The 17849-nt window shown below is 47.4% G+C and overlaps 1 protein-coding gene across 1 annotated transcript in view; it reads left to right on the forward strand.

Annotated features, from left to right (window-relative positions):
• utrn (utrophin) overlaps positions 1-17849 on the forward strand; it is a 221798-nt gene that overhangs the window by 24906 nt on the left and 179043 nt on the right. Inside the window, 19 exon segments of the mRNA XM_008278665.1 lie at positions 2308-2538; positions 4434-4615; positions 5256-5406; positions 5690-5809; positions 6525-6626; positions 6978-7085; positions 7770-7949; positions 8568-8731; positions 8822-8945; positions 9040-9127; positions 10672-10916; positions 11665-11833; positions 12959-13086; positions 14571-14708; positions 14809-14922; positions 15077-15232; positions 15544-15714; positions 15808-15999; positions 16649-16783. Of these exon segments, the coding sequence (XP_008276887.1) occupies positions 2308-2538; positions 4434-4615; positions 5256-5406; positions 5690-5809; positions 6525-6626; positions 6978-7085; positions 7770-7949; positions 8568-8731; positions 8822-8945; positions 9040-9127; positions 10672-10916; positions 11665-11833; positions 12959-13086; positions 14571-14708; positions 14809-14922; positions 15077-15232; positions 15544-15714; positions 15808-15999; positions 16649-16783 (2898 nt within the window).

Genomic DNA, 17849 nt, shown 5'->3' on the forward strand with positions numbered 1-17849 from the left:
CAAACGTGTGATGCGGTCTCTTCAGTCCCTGTGATAGGTTATTTCAGTAGGGACATATCTGCTCTGTGGTCTGTGCTGGTCTAAACAAGCTGCTATCTCTGTAGAAACATGACAGTCCAGCTACTTTAAAACCAACTGAAATCTGGACATGTACAAAATATAAAGAGAACTCATCCAACTCACTTTGTTTCTGATAACGTCCAGCCTGAAGGCCACAGAACTTGGTGTGTGCAAGCGTTTGGGATAGTGTGAGGCGTCTTATTGTGCGTTGCCAGATGGGGTGAGTCACTCCCACTCTGAAAAAGCAGTCTCCTTCATTCTCTCCAGCGCTGCTCATGAAAAGCACAGCAGGCACGAGCAAATAGGGAGCAGAGCCATGACTCACCCCTCTGACATTATCCAACAGACCGAGCTGCATGCTGGAAACACCGGCCTGTAAAAGGGTGGAAGGAAATGGGGGAATAAATGGGTGAGAATGGGAGTGCCTGCAGAAAGATGACAGGGAGGTTATTATTCTATTATTTAGCTTCAAGCTTCGTGGACGCTTCTTTGTCAGCTTGCTTTAAATGGAGCTCCCTTGTGTTTCACCAACGTGTCACCATCAGCCTGGACAGTAGTTCATCGCTTGATCAAACACATGGGAGCTTCTGTGAGCACTGAGGCCCTCTGAGCTGGTCTCTCAGCCCCTTCCAGCCACATGCAGCCCTGGAGCCGCTCATCTGGAGGTTTTAGTCAGAAGTCAGAAAATCCTGAAACCACCTCTTAAGTTTTTACTGCCCGTGGGCACATACTTCACACACCCTGGAACCAGTGCTGGAAAGTCTTTTTAAATCGTGTTCTGATTGGTCCAACAAGGGCTTTACTTTCCTGGCACACTTTGTGTCCACATAGGAAGTGATGCGTAATGCTGCTGCTGCTGGTGAGTGGAGGAGCAAGAAAGGCTCTTTGTTTGTGATGCCTGTGTTCAGCTCCTTTCACAGTCGTGCTTCCTCGTGTTGTTCAGGTGTTCCTCATGTTGATGTTTTCCGTACTGATGCTGCCTTCAGCTCCAGATGTGATGAACTGTTTGCCACCTTTCATGCTGTAGTATCACTGATGATAGGAGCACTGGTGTGTGCTTGGTCGAGCTTTATCTGCTCCATGAGCCCAACTGCACAAGTGATGAATGCAGGCACTGAGTCGAGCAGATCATCTGGTGATAATAAAGTGTTCTGTTGAGCCAGACCACAGCTATTTAACAGCCATTCAAGTCAATGAATAGACCAAGGCTACAGTTTTCTCCTTCATTTTGGTCTCTGTTTCCCTCCCTGTTGCTCCTCCTCTGCCCCTCAGCTCTGCTACAACACGAGCGCTTACAGCACTTTGTGACTTATTCCAAAATATGGAAAAGGTCAACGAATATTTTCAGCAGGTGACCTTTCCTGATCTTGCAGCACAGGCTTTGCCACTGTGTAGTTTCAGCCTGGAAAACAAAGGCCCATTTGACTTGTTCCGGTACCAGTTCCTACACACCCATTAGCATTTAGGCCATCTTGGGCTTGGCATGGGGGCCTCTGCACACATTTCATCTCCTGTTCAGTTCGGCTCCAGACACATTTGTTGAGTTCTTTCAGGCTCTTTCCTACATTTCCTTCACTAAAACGGGAACTGCAGCAGGTTGTGGTGCTGTGTTCAGTGCATGGCCATGTGGTGTGGGATAGAACTGTAGGTAACAGAACTGACAACGGAGATGTTGTTGAACTAGAGCTGCTTCCTTAGAGTTTTATCAACATCTCACAGGTCCAAACACAGGTCCGTCTGCTCATCCCTGAAGCCTCTCATGTAGGATCCCAGCTATGTCCTGGTACTTCTCCTCTGAGGCGGGACTGTCCATCTCCCTGACTGTACAGCCAGCTTTATCCTGGTTACCGCTGTGTTTCAAACTCACTATTCCTAAAATTAGGATTGACCTGCCCAGTGTGCCAGGGGCACCTCCCAGCATCCCGTAATGGGCCCGCAGTTGTTCCGAGAGCAGCACCAACCCCCTCCTAGATGTCTGGGTCTATTTTAAAACGTGCCAGCTGATGTGCACAGATGAAATTCAGAGTACAAAGGACACATGGAGGTTTTGGGCCATATTTCATAGACATCCTTGTCCTGAGAGCTTCTGATTTTCACTTGTGTGTTTTGTGAAGTGACACAGCAGTGAAAACAAAACCCTGTTTCCCTTTTTCCTTTATACTGATTAAAAGAAAGACTCTATCCCTCTTGTTCCATTCTGCCTGTTGGTGTTTAACGAGCCAACCTTGCCTTCATTGCTTGCCTCAGAATGTGCAGATGGAGGAGGCAGGCAGCAGCCCCCGTCCTGAGACCCCCAGCACCCTGACCGAGACGGAGGGGGAGCTGGAGGGCAGCCTGCTGGAGGTGGACCTTGACAGCTACCAGACCACGCTGGAGGAGGTTCTGACTTGGCTGCTGTCGGCTGAAGATGCCCTGCAGATTCAGGATGAGGTGTCGGACGATGTGGAAGAAGTCAAAGAACAGTTTCATACACATGAGGTGAGAGCAAACGTGCAGATGGGCTTCAGGCCGCAGACAAAGCAGCAGGCGGCGATACAGCTCATTAGTCTTCTGATCTTGTTTCCAGGCCAAGGTTTTTTAAGGTATGAGGCATCTTTGATTCCTGAACTGTAAAGCACAAAAACCTGATATCATCCAGATCGTAAAGAGGCGTCGTATTGAGACGACAGTTTTAAGACAAATGGTCACATGTTGAACCTTCTCAAGCATCTTCTGGGTGTTTGTTTGCTCCTGTCACATTTTTACTGGCTGTGGGCTCATTTCATTGCAATGTAGAGTCTTGTACCTCTATGGGAGCAGCACAGCCATGTCTGTAAGTGGCAGCATCAGAATGCCGTCTGTCATAAAAAGGAAACAAACTGAGCTGAATTATTTTCATCACTCATTTCACAAGAAAAAAGAAGAAGCTGGAAACAATAAGTAGAACTTTTCCCAGGTGCCCACAGGTGTTACCAGCATCAGGAGGAGATGATGACTCCACATAGTAGAGATGTTTCACCACTTAGGTGTGTAAATAGTTTCCGTACTTGTCTGGTCGGGCTCTCCGTAGACACAGCCTGCAGTTCAGCCCGGTTCAGTTTTTCTTGTTGTTCTTTCTGTAAAATCTGTTCTGGTTTGTTTTTGCCAAAGTTTTGAGTGACACATGTAGAATAAAGTGATTTTGATCACATATCACAATTTTAAACTTCAGACAGAAACCAGCACGTCGCACTAGGAATGCAGGAAAGTGAACTCTGTTGGTTCTTGTGTTGTGGCTCTTCTACGTGCTGTCATTCAGATGATTTATTTATTGTTTGTCATTATTATTTTCTAAGACATGCTCTCTCTGGCAGGCTTTGGGCTTCAGGACATTAAAATGCCACGCATGCTATTGACTCACACACCTTGTTATTATTTTTTCTTTAAACTGTCACCGTGACGGATAGAGGCGTCCCACAATCAGCCGTACATGCTCTGTACATGTTGGGAATGCCAGGAATTCTGCTGAGAACAGTGGCGCACGGCGCTGCACGGTGCCCCGGCCCAGAGCTTACTGGCTTGTTTGACAAGGCATAGTTCTAAGGTTTGTGTCTGTGCATGTGTGTGAAGGGGCTTTGGCTGGATTCCCTTGGCTGAAATGTGAATATTTTGAAGTTGAATGTCTGGAATCCAGGTCAAAGCAGAAAGCTGGTAGTGAGACGTAGAGCAACAAGACCCAAAGCCGCTTTAACAGCCAGGCTCTTCAGGAGGTCTGAAACATCAGTCCAGTTTGTTTTCAGCCTTGTTGTTCTCCTACTTACTCCAGTCTTGCCAGCAAAGACCTCATCAGAAACAAAGTGCTCAGAAGTGCAGTCAAATGCTTACTCATCCAGGGACTCATGGAAACAGACAATAACTCAGTTCACTGGGCTTCCTTCTGTTGCTCGAGTGGAATTAAAGCAGCGTTTCTGTGTTAAGAAGCAACCAAACCAAACACTGTTTGCTCTTGTGTTTCTTTCTTGCTCTTCCGTTTATAATTGAACTCAGTTTGCCACTTGACAGGCGTCGGTTTGTGCTCACAGCCTTGTCTGAACAATGCAGGGATGCATTTGCAAATACAATGAGGCAGAGATGATGACCGGTTATGTGCAGGCTGTCATAGCGGCTTCAGGCAGAATTAGCATGTGGCGGCTAGCTGCTAGCATGGAGCCTCAGGTTAGTGAGTACTCATCTGGATCAAGATGCTCATATTTTCCAGCTATGTGGTTATGCACTGGAATGGTGTCGTAGGTTTCTTTGCAGGCCTGTCTTTTTTCCAAGGACTGTTTTGTTTCCAGGTGACAACTTGTCTGAAAGACCAAAATGAAACCGTTTCACAGTCTAATAATGGCAGTGTTTGTTGTGTGGTTTCTCAGGCCTTTATGATGGAGCTGACGGCGCATCAGAGCAGTGTGGGTAATGTGCTGCAAGCGGGAAACCAGCTGATCGCCCAGGGCAACCTGACAGAAGAAGAAGAAGAGGAAATCCGGGAGCAGATGAGCCTCCTCAACTCCCGCTGGGAGAACCTCCGAGTGGCCAGCATGGACCGCCAGGCCAGGTAGATGCTCACACCTCCACTCCTCCTTCAGTCCTGTAGAGGTGTTGAGATGCTTTTGTTGTTTTCTGTTTTTAATCTGCAAATATCACGTGTTGGTTTATGTCAGAAACAACTGAGAGCCATTTTGTTTTTTAGGAGAAATTTGGGCTTTAACATTTTTACGGACAGCGTAGCGTGCAGCGCCTTCACATCATTAGCTGCAAACTGTGGAAGTGGCTCCTCTCTCAGCACTACGGCTGAGCTCACATGTTTGTTTGTTTCCTGTGAAGAATGTACAAGGCTGCAAGTTACTCGAAGGTGACACCTGATAAGCCTTCAGTGTTTCAAGGCCTAACGAGACCAAGCCTCGGTCTGCGTCATCAAGCTTTATGATGCTTTACACACACACAACAGCACAATTGTTCATAACTCGTATTCATGGTGTTCGCTACAGCGTTTGTTGACCCTGATTTAAACTGTGTGTGACTCACTGACTGCAGTCTGTGCACAGCGCTGTGAGTCACTTCAGTGTTGCAGCAGTTAAAAACCAACCAAACAGGCTGTTTTATGTTAAAGTTTATTACACTGATGGCTCCCGTGTCCTTCCTACCTCTGTGCGGCTGCCTTACTGTCTTCCTGTCCTTGTTTTCTCCTGCTCCAGGCTCCACGAAGTACTGATGGATCTTCAGCAACAGCAGTTACAGCAGCTGTCTGATTGGCTGACGCAGACGGAGGAGCGAATCAGAAGGATAGAGATAGAACCTGCAGCTAAAGACCTTGAAGTGTACAAAGAAAAGATAGAACAGCACAAAGTAAATACCGTTTCACATTTAAGTGCTTGTCTTGCATGAATCCAGTGAGAGTCGACCTGCTGCAGACAGGATGTGATAAACACCACGTGTCCCTGCTTCTCACATTTATAACATGTTCTTATGAATTCATGTAGCTGCCACTGTCTCATTGCGCTGCTCTTGTCCTAAACAGACCCGTCTTGTGATTACTGTGTCACGTGTTTGATCAGAACTTTGACGAGTCGGGCTCCGTCCCGGCTGACAGGTTAATATGTGACCAATGCTGTTCCCTTGTTCTGCACAGGAACTCCAGAACGACTTGGAGGCGGAGCAGGTGAAGGTCAACTCTCTGACTCACATGGTGGTGGTGGTGGATGAGAACAGCGGCGAGAGCGCCACCGCTGCCCTGGAGGAGCAATTACAAGTAATTTGACCAGCTTTGAATTTGTTTTGCTGATTTTTTCCTCCAATGCATTCAAATCAGTTCGACTTCATTTAATGTATATAGCACCAGTTCACAACGTATGTGGTCTCGTAGCGCTGAGCAGAGTAACGTGAAGCTCTGACATCACAGCATCCATCATGTAGGAAACTGTGAGCGCCTGCGATTAGTTCTGTGGACACGTCAAAGATCGGTACCAGTCCTATCTGACCAGCAAATCCAGACACAGGTCTCCTTAGTGAGCAAAGCATGAGGATGAATGAAAGCTGAAACTACAAAATATGACCTTAAAACAGGCAGTTGTTCTTCATGTGGCCTGTCTCTGACTCAGAATGACACGACAGGATCAGGATCACTTTGTCACAGCTCACTGAGCATCACAACATTTATTCTAGAAGAGAAAGGTCTTCAATCTGCCAAGTGATAATAGAAATAAAGCTACATAAACACGAGGAGTGTGATTTGACTCCTATTGCTGTGTGCAGTTATCTCTGATTAGTCCTGTGTACCTTCTGTGTTGACCAGATGTGTGCGTATACAGATGTTGTGGTGCTTTACAGTGTCTGTTGCTCTGTGCTGTGCTGCTGCTACCATCTTACTGTGTTTGGATTGTGTGCCTGTATGTGAAGCTGAAGGTAGAAAGATCGTTCCCACAGAGCTGCTGCTTCATTTCAGTTTTGTCTTGATTGTCATTCAGTCTCTTGGTGAACGCTGGGCAGCTGTGTGCCGCTGGACAGAGGAAAGGTGGCACAAACTACAGGAAGTCTTTATGGTTTGGCAGCAGCTGATATCGGACCAGGTGAGATCTTTAGCCTCACACAGTGCAGTCACATGTTCTACGAGGTACACTTTATGTTCCCTCCTTCTCAGTAAACGGCCAATTGTGATGAATAATCCACGACTGAAGGACTCAAAACTAGATTAAAATGTGCAAAAAAGTCACAATGTCACTCACACTTTCTAAATCAATCAGTTTGGTAAGACATGGAGGGTTCAGGTGAATCGTTCTTTAGCAGGAACTCAAATCCTCATCCTGTAGTTCTTCTGTAGTAGCACGGGAACACCATGTCTTTGATTTTAGGTGTTAACTTGTGTTTGTGTTGTTGACTGGCTAGCTGAACTGAAACCTGTGTTCTCGCCTCTTCTACAGAGTGTGTTTAAAGCGTGGCTGGCTGAAAAAGAGGAGGCCTTGAGCGAAGTACAGACGAGCAGCTTTAAAGATTCCAGTGAAATGAACACCAATGTGCGCCGATTAGCAGTAAGTAGAGGGGCTGCGTTTGCTCTGAAATGTAGTGTGTTGTAACTGTTGGTCGCTGACGTGGTGAATGTCACCGCAGCAGCATTCTGACTCCAAACAAACCCCCTGAAGCCCAAAACCCACGGCGAGCTGTCCAAAGGCACGCTGTCCTTCATCTGTCCTTCAGCAGAGCGAGAAAAAGCTGAAAGAGTTAACGGATGTCCAGCATTCTGACGCTCCTTGAACTAATCATATAAAACCAACCGAGGCTCAACACTGGGATGTAAGATAAGGAGGATGCATTCAGCGTGGCCTCATCTCTGCTAGAGTTCATGTGCATAGTGTGAAACAGCTGCTCTGTAGTGGTTGTAGTGAATCATCTGTGATGTAGAGTCATCGTTTATCCAGCACTGCTAACGCCTGTGGGCACTTTGAAAACACGCTCCACAAGCTGACTCCATTTTTAACATTAATACTGTAAAATAAATAGTCAAAGAAATTCAACTTCACTTTTTTCTTTTTCATATTTTTGCCATTTTAACTTTGCTTTACTCCAGAAAAGACTTTAAAGAAGTGAGTGAGTACAAATGGGCCAGGACCAGAACATGTCCAGGCCTTCAGAGAGCTTGAACTCCTCTCACTAACTTCTTTAATTTATTCATGTTTCTGTTTCTGATTTGTTGTCATTCACTCTTTTTGTTTTAGATTTTAAAGGAAGACATGGAGAAGAAGAGGAGAACCCTGGACCAGCTGTCTGATGCAGGACAGGATGTGATGGTGCTGCTGCAGAGCGCTGAGGCAGGAGCCAAGATCGAGGCAGACACCGAGGAGCTGGCCCATCGATGGGACAACCTGGTGCAGAGGCTGGAGGATTCCTCCTTCCAGGTGTGTGTCACGGGATGCATCAGACACTGATGTGTTTAGGTGCAGTTATTACTGCACTAATGTGCAGCATGACGTGGTTTTTGCCCTGTTGCCCCGTCCTCTCTCTCCTCATGTCTCCTGTCTGTGTTGCTGGCTGTTGATGTAAGAGTGCGGTTCAGCTTGGTTGAGACCAGACCAGCTGTAGCCCGTATTGGAGAAGCTGTGTTTTTAGCTTTAAAGCCACACTCCTCTGTTTTCACCTGGAAGAAGATGAAATGCAGGCTAGCTCCCCAAATACCTCAAGCAGCAAGCGGTGCTTCAAAGATGATTTGGTTTAATTAACAAAGGACTGGGGTGACAGAGAGGATTCATTGTTTTGGTCGATGCAGTTGTCAGGACGAACGTAGCGCTGATGAAGGTCCGCTGGTTTACTAAAGATAAGACGTAAGAAAAACAGCAGCCTAAAAGTAGGAACGACTTCGAGAAATGCTTGAACGTCCAAACTGTCAAACTGCAGCCGTGACCTGTTGGGTTCACGTCACCGTGCTCATCTGTAGCTAGAGAAGAAAACGCTCTTCAGTCTCTTTGTTGTCACGTGTCTGCTATGGTAGAGTTCTGATGCTCTGACTCACTGCTCAGGTAATGGAGGCTGTGACGGACGCCGGGATGACTCAGGTGGAAGAACACATCGTCGTGGATACGGTTGACATGGCCGCGGCTGCTTCAGCTGTTGACCAGGAGTTGGCTCCACCTGCTCCCCCGAAGAAACGCCTGGTGGAGACGGATGCAGAAGTCAGAAGAATGTGAGAACTCACCAGAAAAGAGTAAAAATAAAACAACAAAAAGCCTCTCAAACACACACCGATACACACACTGTGTTCTGTGTTATCCAGGTTTGAGAATAAGCTTTCCGACCTGCTGAACTGGATGAAAACATGGAAGATGTCGGCTCAGGCACTGGCCTCCACTCATCCTGAGACTACACCTGACACCTCAGACCTGCAGGAGACTCTGAAGGTAAAGCTGCATGTGGTGCTGTGGAAAGCAAGCAGTTTAACATCATAAAGGATGTGTTTTGAAATCCTCACCTAAAACATGTGTTGCACTTCAGGTTCTGGAGTCAGAACTCATTCCAAAGGAAGCCACAGTTAGTCAGGTGATCCAGGAGGGACGCAGCCTGATGGACCAGCTCGAGAGAGGTATGAAGCAGACTATGAAGCTCGCTACGCCAAATAATTACTGTAAACAAATCATCCAGGTTTTGTCAAACATGTTTCTCAAGTGTGTGAAGAGCCTGTCTGCACAGCTCATGAGCACTCACACACACAGACGTCCTCCACTTCCCTGTTCCACTCTTTGTCTTGTAAGATTTCATTAGTTTTCTGCAGCTGCTTGGTATTTTCTGTGCATTTACAAGCCTACAATTTTTTATTGTCGTTCGGTTTTAGATGCCAGTAATCTGAACGTGTGTTTGTGTGTGTTTGTGGACGGACTAGTAAAAATCTGTCAGCCTGCAGCGTTGCTGATTTCATATAGCTGCTCAATGAAATGAGAAGGCACTCAAGGTTTTTATGTGCTTACACTGTTCTGGAGGCGGTGGGGGGAAGCAGCACAGCGCTGCTAACTTAGTGTAGATTTGTTAAACACCAAACTTTCCACTCAGCTCAACTTGTTTTATTCCCTCATATTTGCTGTTCTCCCATCCGTTATATCTGTGTCTATCTGTCTACCTCACTGGGGGCTGCTCTTAAAACACATGCTGGGATGTTCTCAGACTGCATGATGTAGAATTCTGCTTAAAGATGCAATGCAAGATATATACATAGATATTGCAATAGCATAGCAGCAAACATCTGTTCAGTGTGTGAAGACAATGTGGTGATGATGTCCTCATCAGAGGATGACGTGTGTGTTGTAAGATTCTCTGTTTTGTGTTGTGGTATCTGGTCTGGCTCTGTGTGCATGTCGCTGCATGTCGCTGCACGTCGCCGCGCGTCGCTGCGTGTCGCTTCATGTCGCTGCGTGTCGCTGCGTGTCGCTGCGCGTCGCTGCGTGTCGCTTCATGTCGCTGCGCGGCGCTGCGTGTCGCTGCGTGTCGCTTCATGTCGCTGCATGTCGCTTCATGTCGCTGCGTGTCGCTGCGCGGCGCTGCACGTTGCTGCATGTTTGTCCCTTCCTCTGAAGTGTTGCCTCCGTGCTTTGTAAAGAGTGACAGCGTGACCCACCCGCTCTGCACTGTCACAGTGAAAGTACGATCTGGAGCCTTCAGCTGGTGCCCCCAAGAAAGATTTTAAAAAGTACACAAATGAATAAAATGTAATTTTATTCTGTTATTTACCTAATTTACGTGACTCACTGCAGCTCAGTGTGAGAGCCTTCGCTGCTTCTTTGCATCTCTCCTCTGCTCCTCCTTTGCTCCAGGTGTGTCTGTTTCCACACGTTACACACTTCACCTGCTGCTCCAGGTGTTTCTTTACCAACAGTACATGAGCTGACACAACAGCCCCTTCCAGTACTTGCTATATATTCTTACCGTGTTTGTTGTGGCTGCGTTTTGTTCTTGTTGGCGGTGTGCACACCTGCTCTGGCTGGAGGTGTGCCTGACACACGCCGTTTTTTCCTGACATACTGGCACTCCAGCCAAATCCAGTGAAACACAAAATGTTGTATTTAGCACCTTTAATATCTACTTAATTAGTTAAATGCATCTGAAGCGAGCCGGTGACTCTGTGTCTTTCTATAGAGGGTGTGAGTCCAGACCTGATGAGGGCAAACACAGACCTGGTCCAGACTGAGTGGGACGTCTGTGCAAGGGAGCTGCAGGCGGCCCGTGACCGGGTTTACACTCAGAGCCGGGTCAGAGCCGTTTCTGAAGAACTTGCAGACGTGAACCGGGTTTTGGAGGAACAGGACCGATGGCTGGACTCGACCTCGCCTGTCGAAACGTGCAGCGAAGTGGAACTCGGTAACCTACGAGGAGAATGTCAAGTAAGATTTACGTCTGGTCACTTCAGTCCGATTTCATCTTGGACCACTTTTAGCAAACATGGGCTCATGGAGCTGCAGTTCATTGTAAGTGTTTCAGATCTTACAGCAGAGAACAAAGTCATAGATCAAGACAAACGTGGGCTAACAGGAGCGTAGTAAGTACAGTTAGAGGTGTTCATGTGCCTGCAAAGCCAGTGTTCAGTACACAGAGTAAGATGGATAAAACTCTGTCTGGTGTGTCTTGAGATGTGGAGCAAAGATTTTTCAATTTGAGGCTAATTTACTTTGAGCAAGGAGGGAAAGCCTGTCAGTGTGAAGCACGACTCCATCCAGCAGCTTCCAGACCTGTCAGCTGACTCCCCGATGCAGGGCGTGGACTTTCCCACGCTGTGGAGCACAAGATGCTTTTAAGCAAAGTGAATGTGCTCAATGGCAGAAAATAGATTACAAGCAATTTGAAAAGCAAATGTTTCCATCCTTCTGCTTCATTAAAATAACAGAAGTCAGTGAAATATTCCAGAGAAGCGGTAATCACAGAGGCTGCTGCTGGTCTATTCTGTTACTCAGTGAAACGTCCACATCTTTAGTCAGGAGCCTTCTCTTTCTGTCTGCATAGAAAACAGCAGCAAATGGTAGCTTTCCTGCACTATCCATGGACAACTGTCTGCTTTAGGAGTCATCCAAAACAGTACACTTGCCAGTTATTCCAAATACATTCATAAATTTGTCCTTTCTCTGTGTTCTCTAGTCCCGACTGTTTGAAGTCAGTGCCTTCAGTCCACGGCTGGAGCAGCTGTCTGTGGAGGCAGGCTCGCTGGGAGCCATGCCCTCGCTAAAGGACAACCTGGTGGTGGTATCTGCACATCATGCCTCCACACTGCAGCAGCTACAGAGCAGAGAACAACAAGTCAATGAAGGTGATTCATGGTCACTATGTCAGCATAGCGTGTTAAATCAGAGCAGAAGAAATCACCTCCGACACCGTGTAGGTTAATCGGTAATAACGGCACCGTGTGCTCTTCAAGGGACCTGGCATCCTGTAACTCCAGAGATTTAAGCCTCCCTGTAAAATAAAGGCCTGCTTCTCTCTCCTCTTGTTGTGAAGCTCTCAGGTTTATAAGGAGACTCAGAGAGTGATAGCTCAGATCAGCAGAGCTTAGTTCCACATGGGCGGTGACATCAGGTTTTATATGAATCCTTGGCCAGCCACAGCTAATAGATGATGGCCTTATATGGCCTCCAAAAGCTCACGGATGCACGAGTGGACGTGTGAGCGACATCATCCCTCTGAGCCAGCTCCACCTGAGGACGTGACTTGGACCTGGAGCGGTCCTAAAACCAGTCACCGTTTTACCTCTGGAATTTACGTGCACTGCTCTGGGCCAGAAAAAGAGTGTGTGAAGGGAGACGTTAACTGTGCCCTCCTGACCATAGGTGTGTGTGTGTGTGTGTGTGTGTGTGTGTATGTGTGTGTGTGTGTGTGTTGCTGTACCTCTTGGGCTTTTATGACTCTGAGGATTTGGATGAAAGCCAAAGAAAACCATTGTGTTTCTGGTAGAGAGCTGGCCTCTCCGTCACCAGCCCCACCCGGCCTGCAGCTCCATCTCTGCTCTCTGTGTGTAAACACAGCCCGTTATGTAGGCATTAAATCACCTGGTGATTAACAGACTGACAGACACGGTGGAGAGGAGCAGCGGCAGAAGAAAGCAAAAGGAAATGTTTGAAGAAGTCTGAAGTTGTGAGAAGCTGGTGCTGTGCAGCTTCTGGACCTTTTCACTGACGGCACAACAGCTGTAAAATGATATACTGATAAAAAACAAAGAGATGGGAATAGCACAGTTAAACTTATTCTGAGAAAGATGCTGTCAAACATCTGGAACCCTCTCACAGGATAGAAAACTTCAGCATTAACCAGCGCACTGCCCCCTAGTGGTCGAGAACCTGATGATTAAGCAGAAGTTGTAGTACCTGACCTTCAGACTGCATGCTGTCTTTTCTCCTCTGTTTCCCCACAACCTCCCTTCATCTTTGTCCTGTTCCAGCCTCGGCGAGTCTGGAAGCCGCCCGGGTGGTAGAGAGTCCGATGGAGGACTTGGAGGCCAAGCTGGCCGCTCTGAGAGAAGGCATAGTAGACACACCTACAGCAGAGGGCGCAGTGGAGCGGGCACAGGTGAGTAACAACACCTCACATCAGATTCATCTGAATATACACATCCTGCTACCTGACAGACAGATGATTAGTCCAGAACATAAGCGCCATGGTCCGGTTACACCAAGCAAGTAGAACCACAGAGTCCTGATGTTGTCACACTTCAGTCAGGTGATTTGTTTTTATGGCTGCAGAGGCTCTTTAGATTGATTTGATTTACTGTTCAGCATTTTGATGTCGTTCTGATCGTGGCGTACTTTTGTGGGGTGTTTGTTGAAAGTTAATTCTGTTATTAGCCTTCCTGAGATAGATTTCAGATCTCCAGGAGAGTTGTCTCCTTCGTTCACACACCTGTTGTGTGTCTGCTGCAGTCTCTTGGTTGTCAGATTTCATTCCCAGCAGTTCCTTTGTTTGTGTCTGTGTGCTTGTATGTACAGTATATCGACGTGAGTGTTAATCTGTGTCTGCAGTTTCTCTGAACACAATAGGGCTCTTTATCGGCCGCTCACTTCCCTCTGCGCTGTGTTCGACCTTTGTGTGAGAGGGACTGAGTGTGTGCATGCAGTTCTGTCGTATGTGTGTTGTTGTGCTTCGCTGTGTTACTGTGTGTGTTTGCCTCCTCCTCCATCCTTCGCTGGAATGCGGCGGCTCAGTCTGCGCTCTTGTTATCATGGCAGATAGGGCTCGGTGCCGGGGAGGGGGCGGGATGTGGCACATTCTGGGCAGCGCGCCCATGCACGCAGCACGGACCTCTGAACGGCTCGGCGTGGAGCCGCTGAACCTGTCAGTCAGCCCGACAACCACAACATACGATACCACGACAGCATCTCTGGGCTCAATTAGCACTTAGCCTAACGAGAGGCGGGGATACTTATTCTACTGGCTCAGTTTGGCTTCTTCCTGTTTAAACGGATTCACATTTCAGCTTAAGCAACGGTGAGCTGTTAGCAGCAATGACTCTGATAATAGAGGAGTTGATTATTTGTCTCCAGTAAAACTCGATTAATCCCACAATCTGCTGATCTACAGTCAGACTGTTGCCCTGAGCCACAGTCAGATAAACAGAACCGCTGTGCTTTCAGCTGTCCGGTGGTCCCTGAACTCATCATGTGTGGCGTGCAGTTCTGTCCAAAACCAGATCGAAGCTTGAAATCATGACATTTAATCAAAATCACTTCATTCTACACGAATTTGCAAAAAGTAAACGGCGTGCACCACATTCTGTAGAAACACAAACACTGACCCAGCACCGGGCTCAGCTGCAGGCAGCGTGTTCACAGAGGAGACAGGATGCACGTGTTCGTAGGACAATATCTAGAGTATGTAGAGCTGACATGTTTCCAAGGGATTAGGGACAACATGAAGGTCTCACCGGTGAGCTTGGTTTGTTTTACTGTAGTCTGGACATAGACAGTGTTGAGAGTTCCTAAGGTTAACAGTTTAACAGGTTTTTTACTCACACAGCTGCATATATCACTTTAAACATGATCTGTTGTTCATCCCAGGGCCTGTGTCTAGAGATTGAGCAAACCCAGCAAGCCTCCGATCCTGCAGAACTACAAAAATGGAGTCAGCTCTCTGCCAGGGCCCGTGAGGAGCTGGGCACGCTGCAGTGCATTCAGGGCAGCATGAAGGACAACCAGGTAGAGTACCTGCACCTGTTCGTATAGGAAGCAGCTCCCTGTGGAGCTTCTCTGTATGTACTTCATTCAGCTGAAGTGGTTCGCTGTTACCTGTGTTCAGGTGCGTCTGGAGCAGGTGGAGCGTAAGTTGGATGCGGTACAGGAGCTGTTGTCTCGGGATGCCACACGGTTGGCTAAAGCAGACAATCTACAGGAAGAGCTTAATCATTGCAAGGTGAGCGTTCAGACAAATGAGCACATCCAGCAGACACTGTAGTGATCATGAAACGGTAACTTACTACTGGTCCTGGTCCTGGTCCTGGTCCTGGTCCTTGGTCTGACTTGCTCAGATGTTTTCCTAAATATGTCCTTTGTTTTGTGATTGCCAGGAGTATGTTAATGAGATGGAGCTGGTGGAAGGTTCGTTGAAGCAGATGGCAGAGAATGTGAGCGCAGTGCAGGGAGCTGCAGTCCCAGGACTGGCCAGATGGGGGCAGGATGAGCTGGATAGGTGCCAGAGCAGGTGGACCACACTCAGCAAACAGGTGAGGAACAGTTTGCTGTGTGTGCTTTGTATATTTGACTTAGTTATTGTTTTCTGACAGCATTTCGTTTTGTTTTGTGTGTCTGTGGGATTTCTTTGTCCTCCAGCGTGTTCTCCAAACGTTCTGCTTTAGGAACCACATGAATGCTTCAGTGTGCAGCTGACTGGTCTTGTGCTGAAGTCTCACATTCTGCTCTGACTGTAAATCAGCTCTGTGTTCTGGGATACGTGTAATACGAAGCAACACAACGTGGTCTTCCTCAATGTGTTGTGGTGTCTTTAGAAGACCTGATGGCGTCTGTTTCCTTCCAGCTTCTGAGCCGTCAGGAGCGTTTGGCTGAGAGTCAGGAGAAGCAGGTGAATCTGAGGAAGGATCTGACGGAGATGCAGGAGTGGATGACCCAAGTTGACGAGGAGTTTCTCATGAGGGACTTTGAGTACAAGAGTCCAGAGGAGTTGGAAGCATCGCTGGAGGAGATGAAGGTGGGATGTGTTCCAATCGCAGCTGTTTTTACTTGGAAGCTTTGGTGAATTCTGGTCAATCTCTCTTCATGCTGCGTGCTGTCTTTGTGTTAGCGGGCTAAAGAGGATGTGCTGCAGAAAGAGGTGAAGGTGAAGATCCTGAAAGACAGCATCAACATGCTGGTGTCCCGAACATCTCCCCCTGGTGGAGGCAGCGGACACGAGCTGACCTCCGAGCTGGACGGGGTGCTAGCCAACTACCACAAGCTCTGCGACCGCCTGAAGAGCAAGTGTCACACCCTGGAGGTAGTGTTGCTTCTGAATGAGAAGTCTCTCTGTGGATTTGTTTCATTTGCTTTACGAGCCGTCTAGCCGTCTAGCTGTTTACCTGTTCTCCAGGTAGTGTCAGTCATGGCTGCCTGGGCTTTTATTGAGCTTCCCAGTTTGTAGTTTTAGATGAAAAGCAGCAGCACTTTGCCTCTGTGCTGCACTTCCCTTAGCTCTGAGTGAAAAGCCTTTCTGTTAAAGTTTATTCACCGTTTTATGCATGAGTGGCCCAGTTTGTCCGTCAGCTTTCAGCTCTCTCGGCTCAGTATTAGACAGACTGGGTTTATGCGATGTGTCGTTTCTCTGCTTCTCTTTTGTTCATTTTCATGCAAAGAACAAGAGAAGCTTGAAGGGAGTCGTGGTGGTTTCAGAGCTAATCTGTGAGCGTTAGTTAGTCACAGTTAGAGGCTGTTTGTGGCTCTCATCCTCAGACTCCACAGGGTAAAGGCCGGACACGTCAGCCAGCTGGGCTGATGCTGATCCTGAACTCTGTTGGTCAGCGCCTCCTCTCTGCCCTCAGCATGAGGACCCAGTTTCCTTGTAGTGAAAGGCCGTCATGTCACAGCATCATCATGAACGTTTCTCCTTCCCTTGTCAATGTGATGGTGTTTGTGTCGGGGTTCTGCAGGAGGTCTGGTCCTGTTGGATGGAGCTGCTTCAGTACCTGGACCTGGAGCAGAGCTGGCTCAGCACTCTGGAGGAGAAGGTCCAAGCTACTGAGAGCCTACCAGAGAGCCCTGAGGCCATGAACGAGGCTTTGGAGGTACACACACACACACACACACACACACACACACACACACACACACACACACACACACACACACTTCTGTCTCTCACTTTTTTAAAATTCTATTTTTCTTAAAGGCAGTGTTGACGTTCTGAGAACTGAGAACCCCCTGAACCCTCTGAACCCTCTGAACCCCCTGAACCCTCTGAACCCTCTGAACCCCCTGAACCAGAGCCAGGAAGCGTGGTCAGGTCTTCTGACTGTCTGAAGGCCTCTAAATGAATCATGCATGATGCGGCGTGATCACATCTAAGCTTTAAATCTTCACATTTCATCAAACGTTTATTCTGCAGTCTCATTTGTCAAACAACAAACCAACAAACCAGCAGCGCGCCGTCACCAGATTTTGTTGGTGTTTGGAAAAATGTTGTAAATGTTGACTTGATTTTTTGTTTTTTTAACTTTTTGCAGCTTTTTGTAAAATAATAAATAATTAAACTTTAGTTGTTTTCTTTAAAAAAAAATTCTGACATTATGCTTTCTTATTCTGCACAAAAGACATGTTTCAGTCCCCTCTGGTTCTGCTGTGCTGGTTCTGTTTCCGTAGAGGTTCATGGAGTTTATGCTGCAGTGAGAAATGAGCCCACAGAGATGGGCAGGAGCAGAACAAGGTCCAGAGGGTTACTGGTGCCACTAGCCCATCTTCATTCAGTTAAGACCTGTAAAGGTTCAACTGCACATTTTAAACGGTCAGTCAGGTCCGGTTAGGTCCAGTCACGGCCAGGCGCAGGCAGACAGCTGCTAACTAAGACTAGGTTCTGTTTTGACGACGTGTTCATGGCAGTCAGGTGTGAAGCTGGAGCTGATCAGGTTGATTCTTCTGACTGGATCCCTTTGCTCAAATAACTTCTTCTTCCAGTTTGGTTCCAGATAGTACATTTCTGAGTCATTTGGGTTTTGGGCGTGAAGTTCTGACCTCTGAGGGGATGGTAGCTGTTGGCTGGACAGCTGCTTATTTAATTATCAAACAAGAAGTCAGAAAACAAGACGAGAATCGTGACTCCTAACATTATACGTCTATTTATGTCATTTCCAGACA

The sequence above is a fragment of the Stegastes partitus genome, unplaced genomic scaffold, assembly GCF_000690725.1.
Source record: "Stegastes partitus isolate 25-593 unplaced genomic scaffold, Stegastes_partitus-1.0.2 Scaffold129, whole genome shotgun sequence".
Taxonomy (NCBI): Eukaryota; Metazoa; Chordata; class Actinopteri; family Pomacentridae; genus Stegastes; species Stegastes partitus.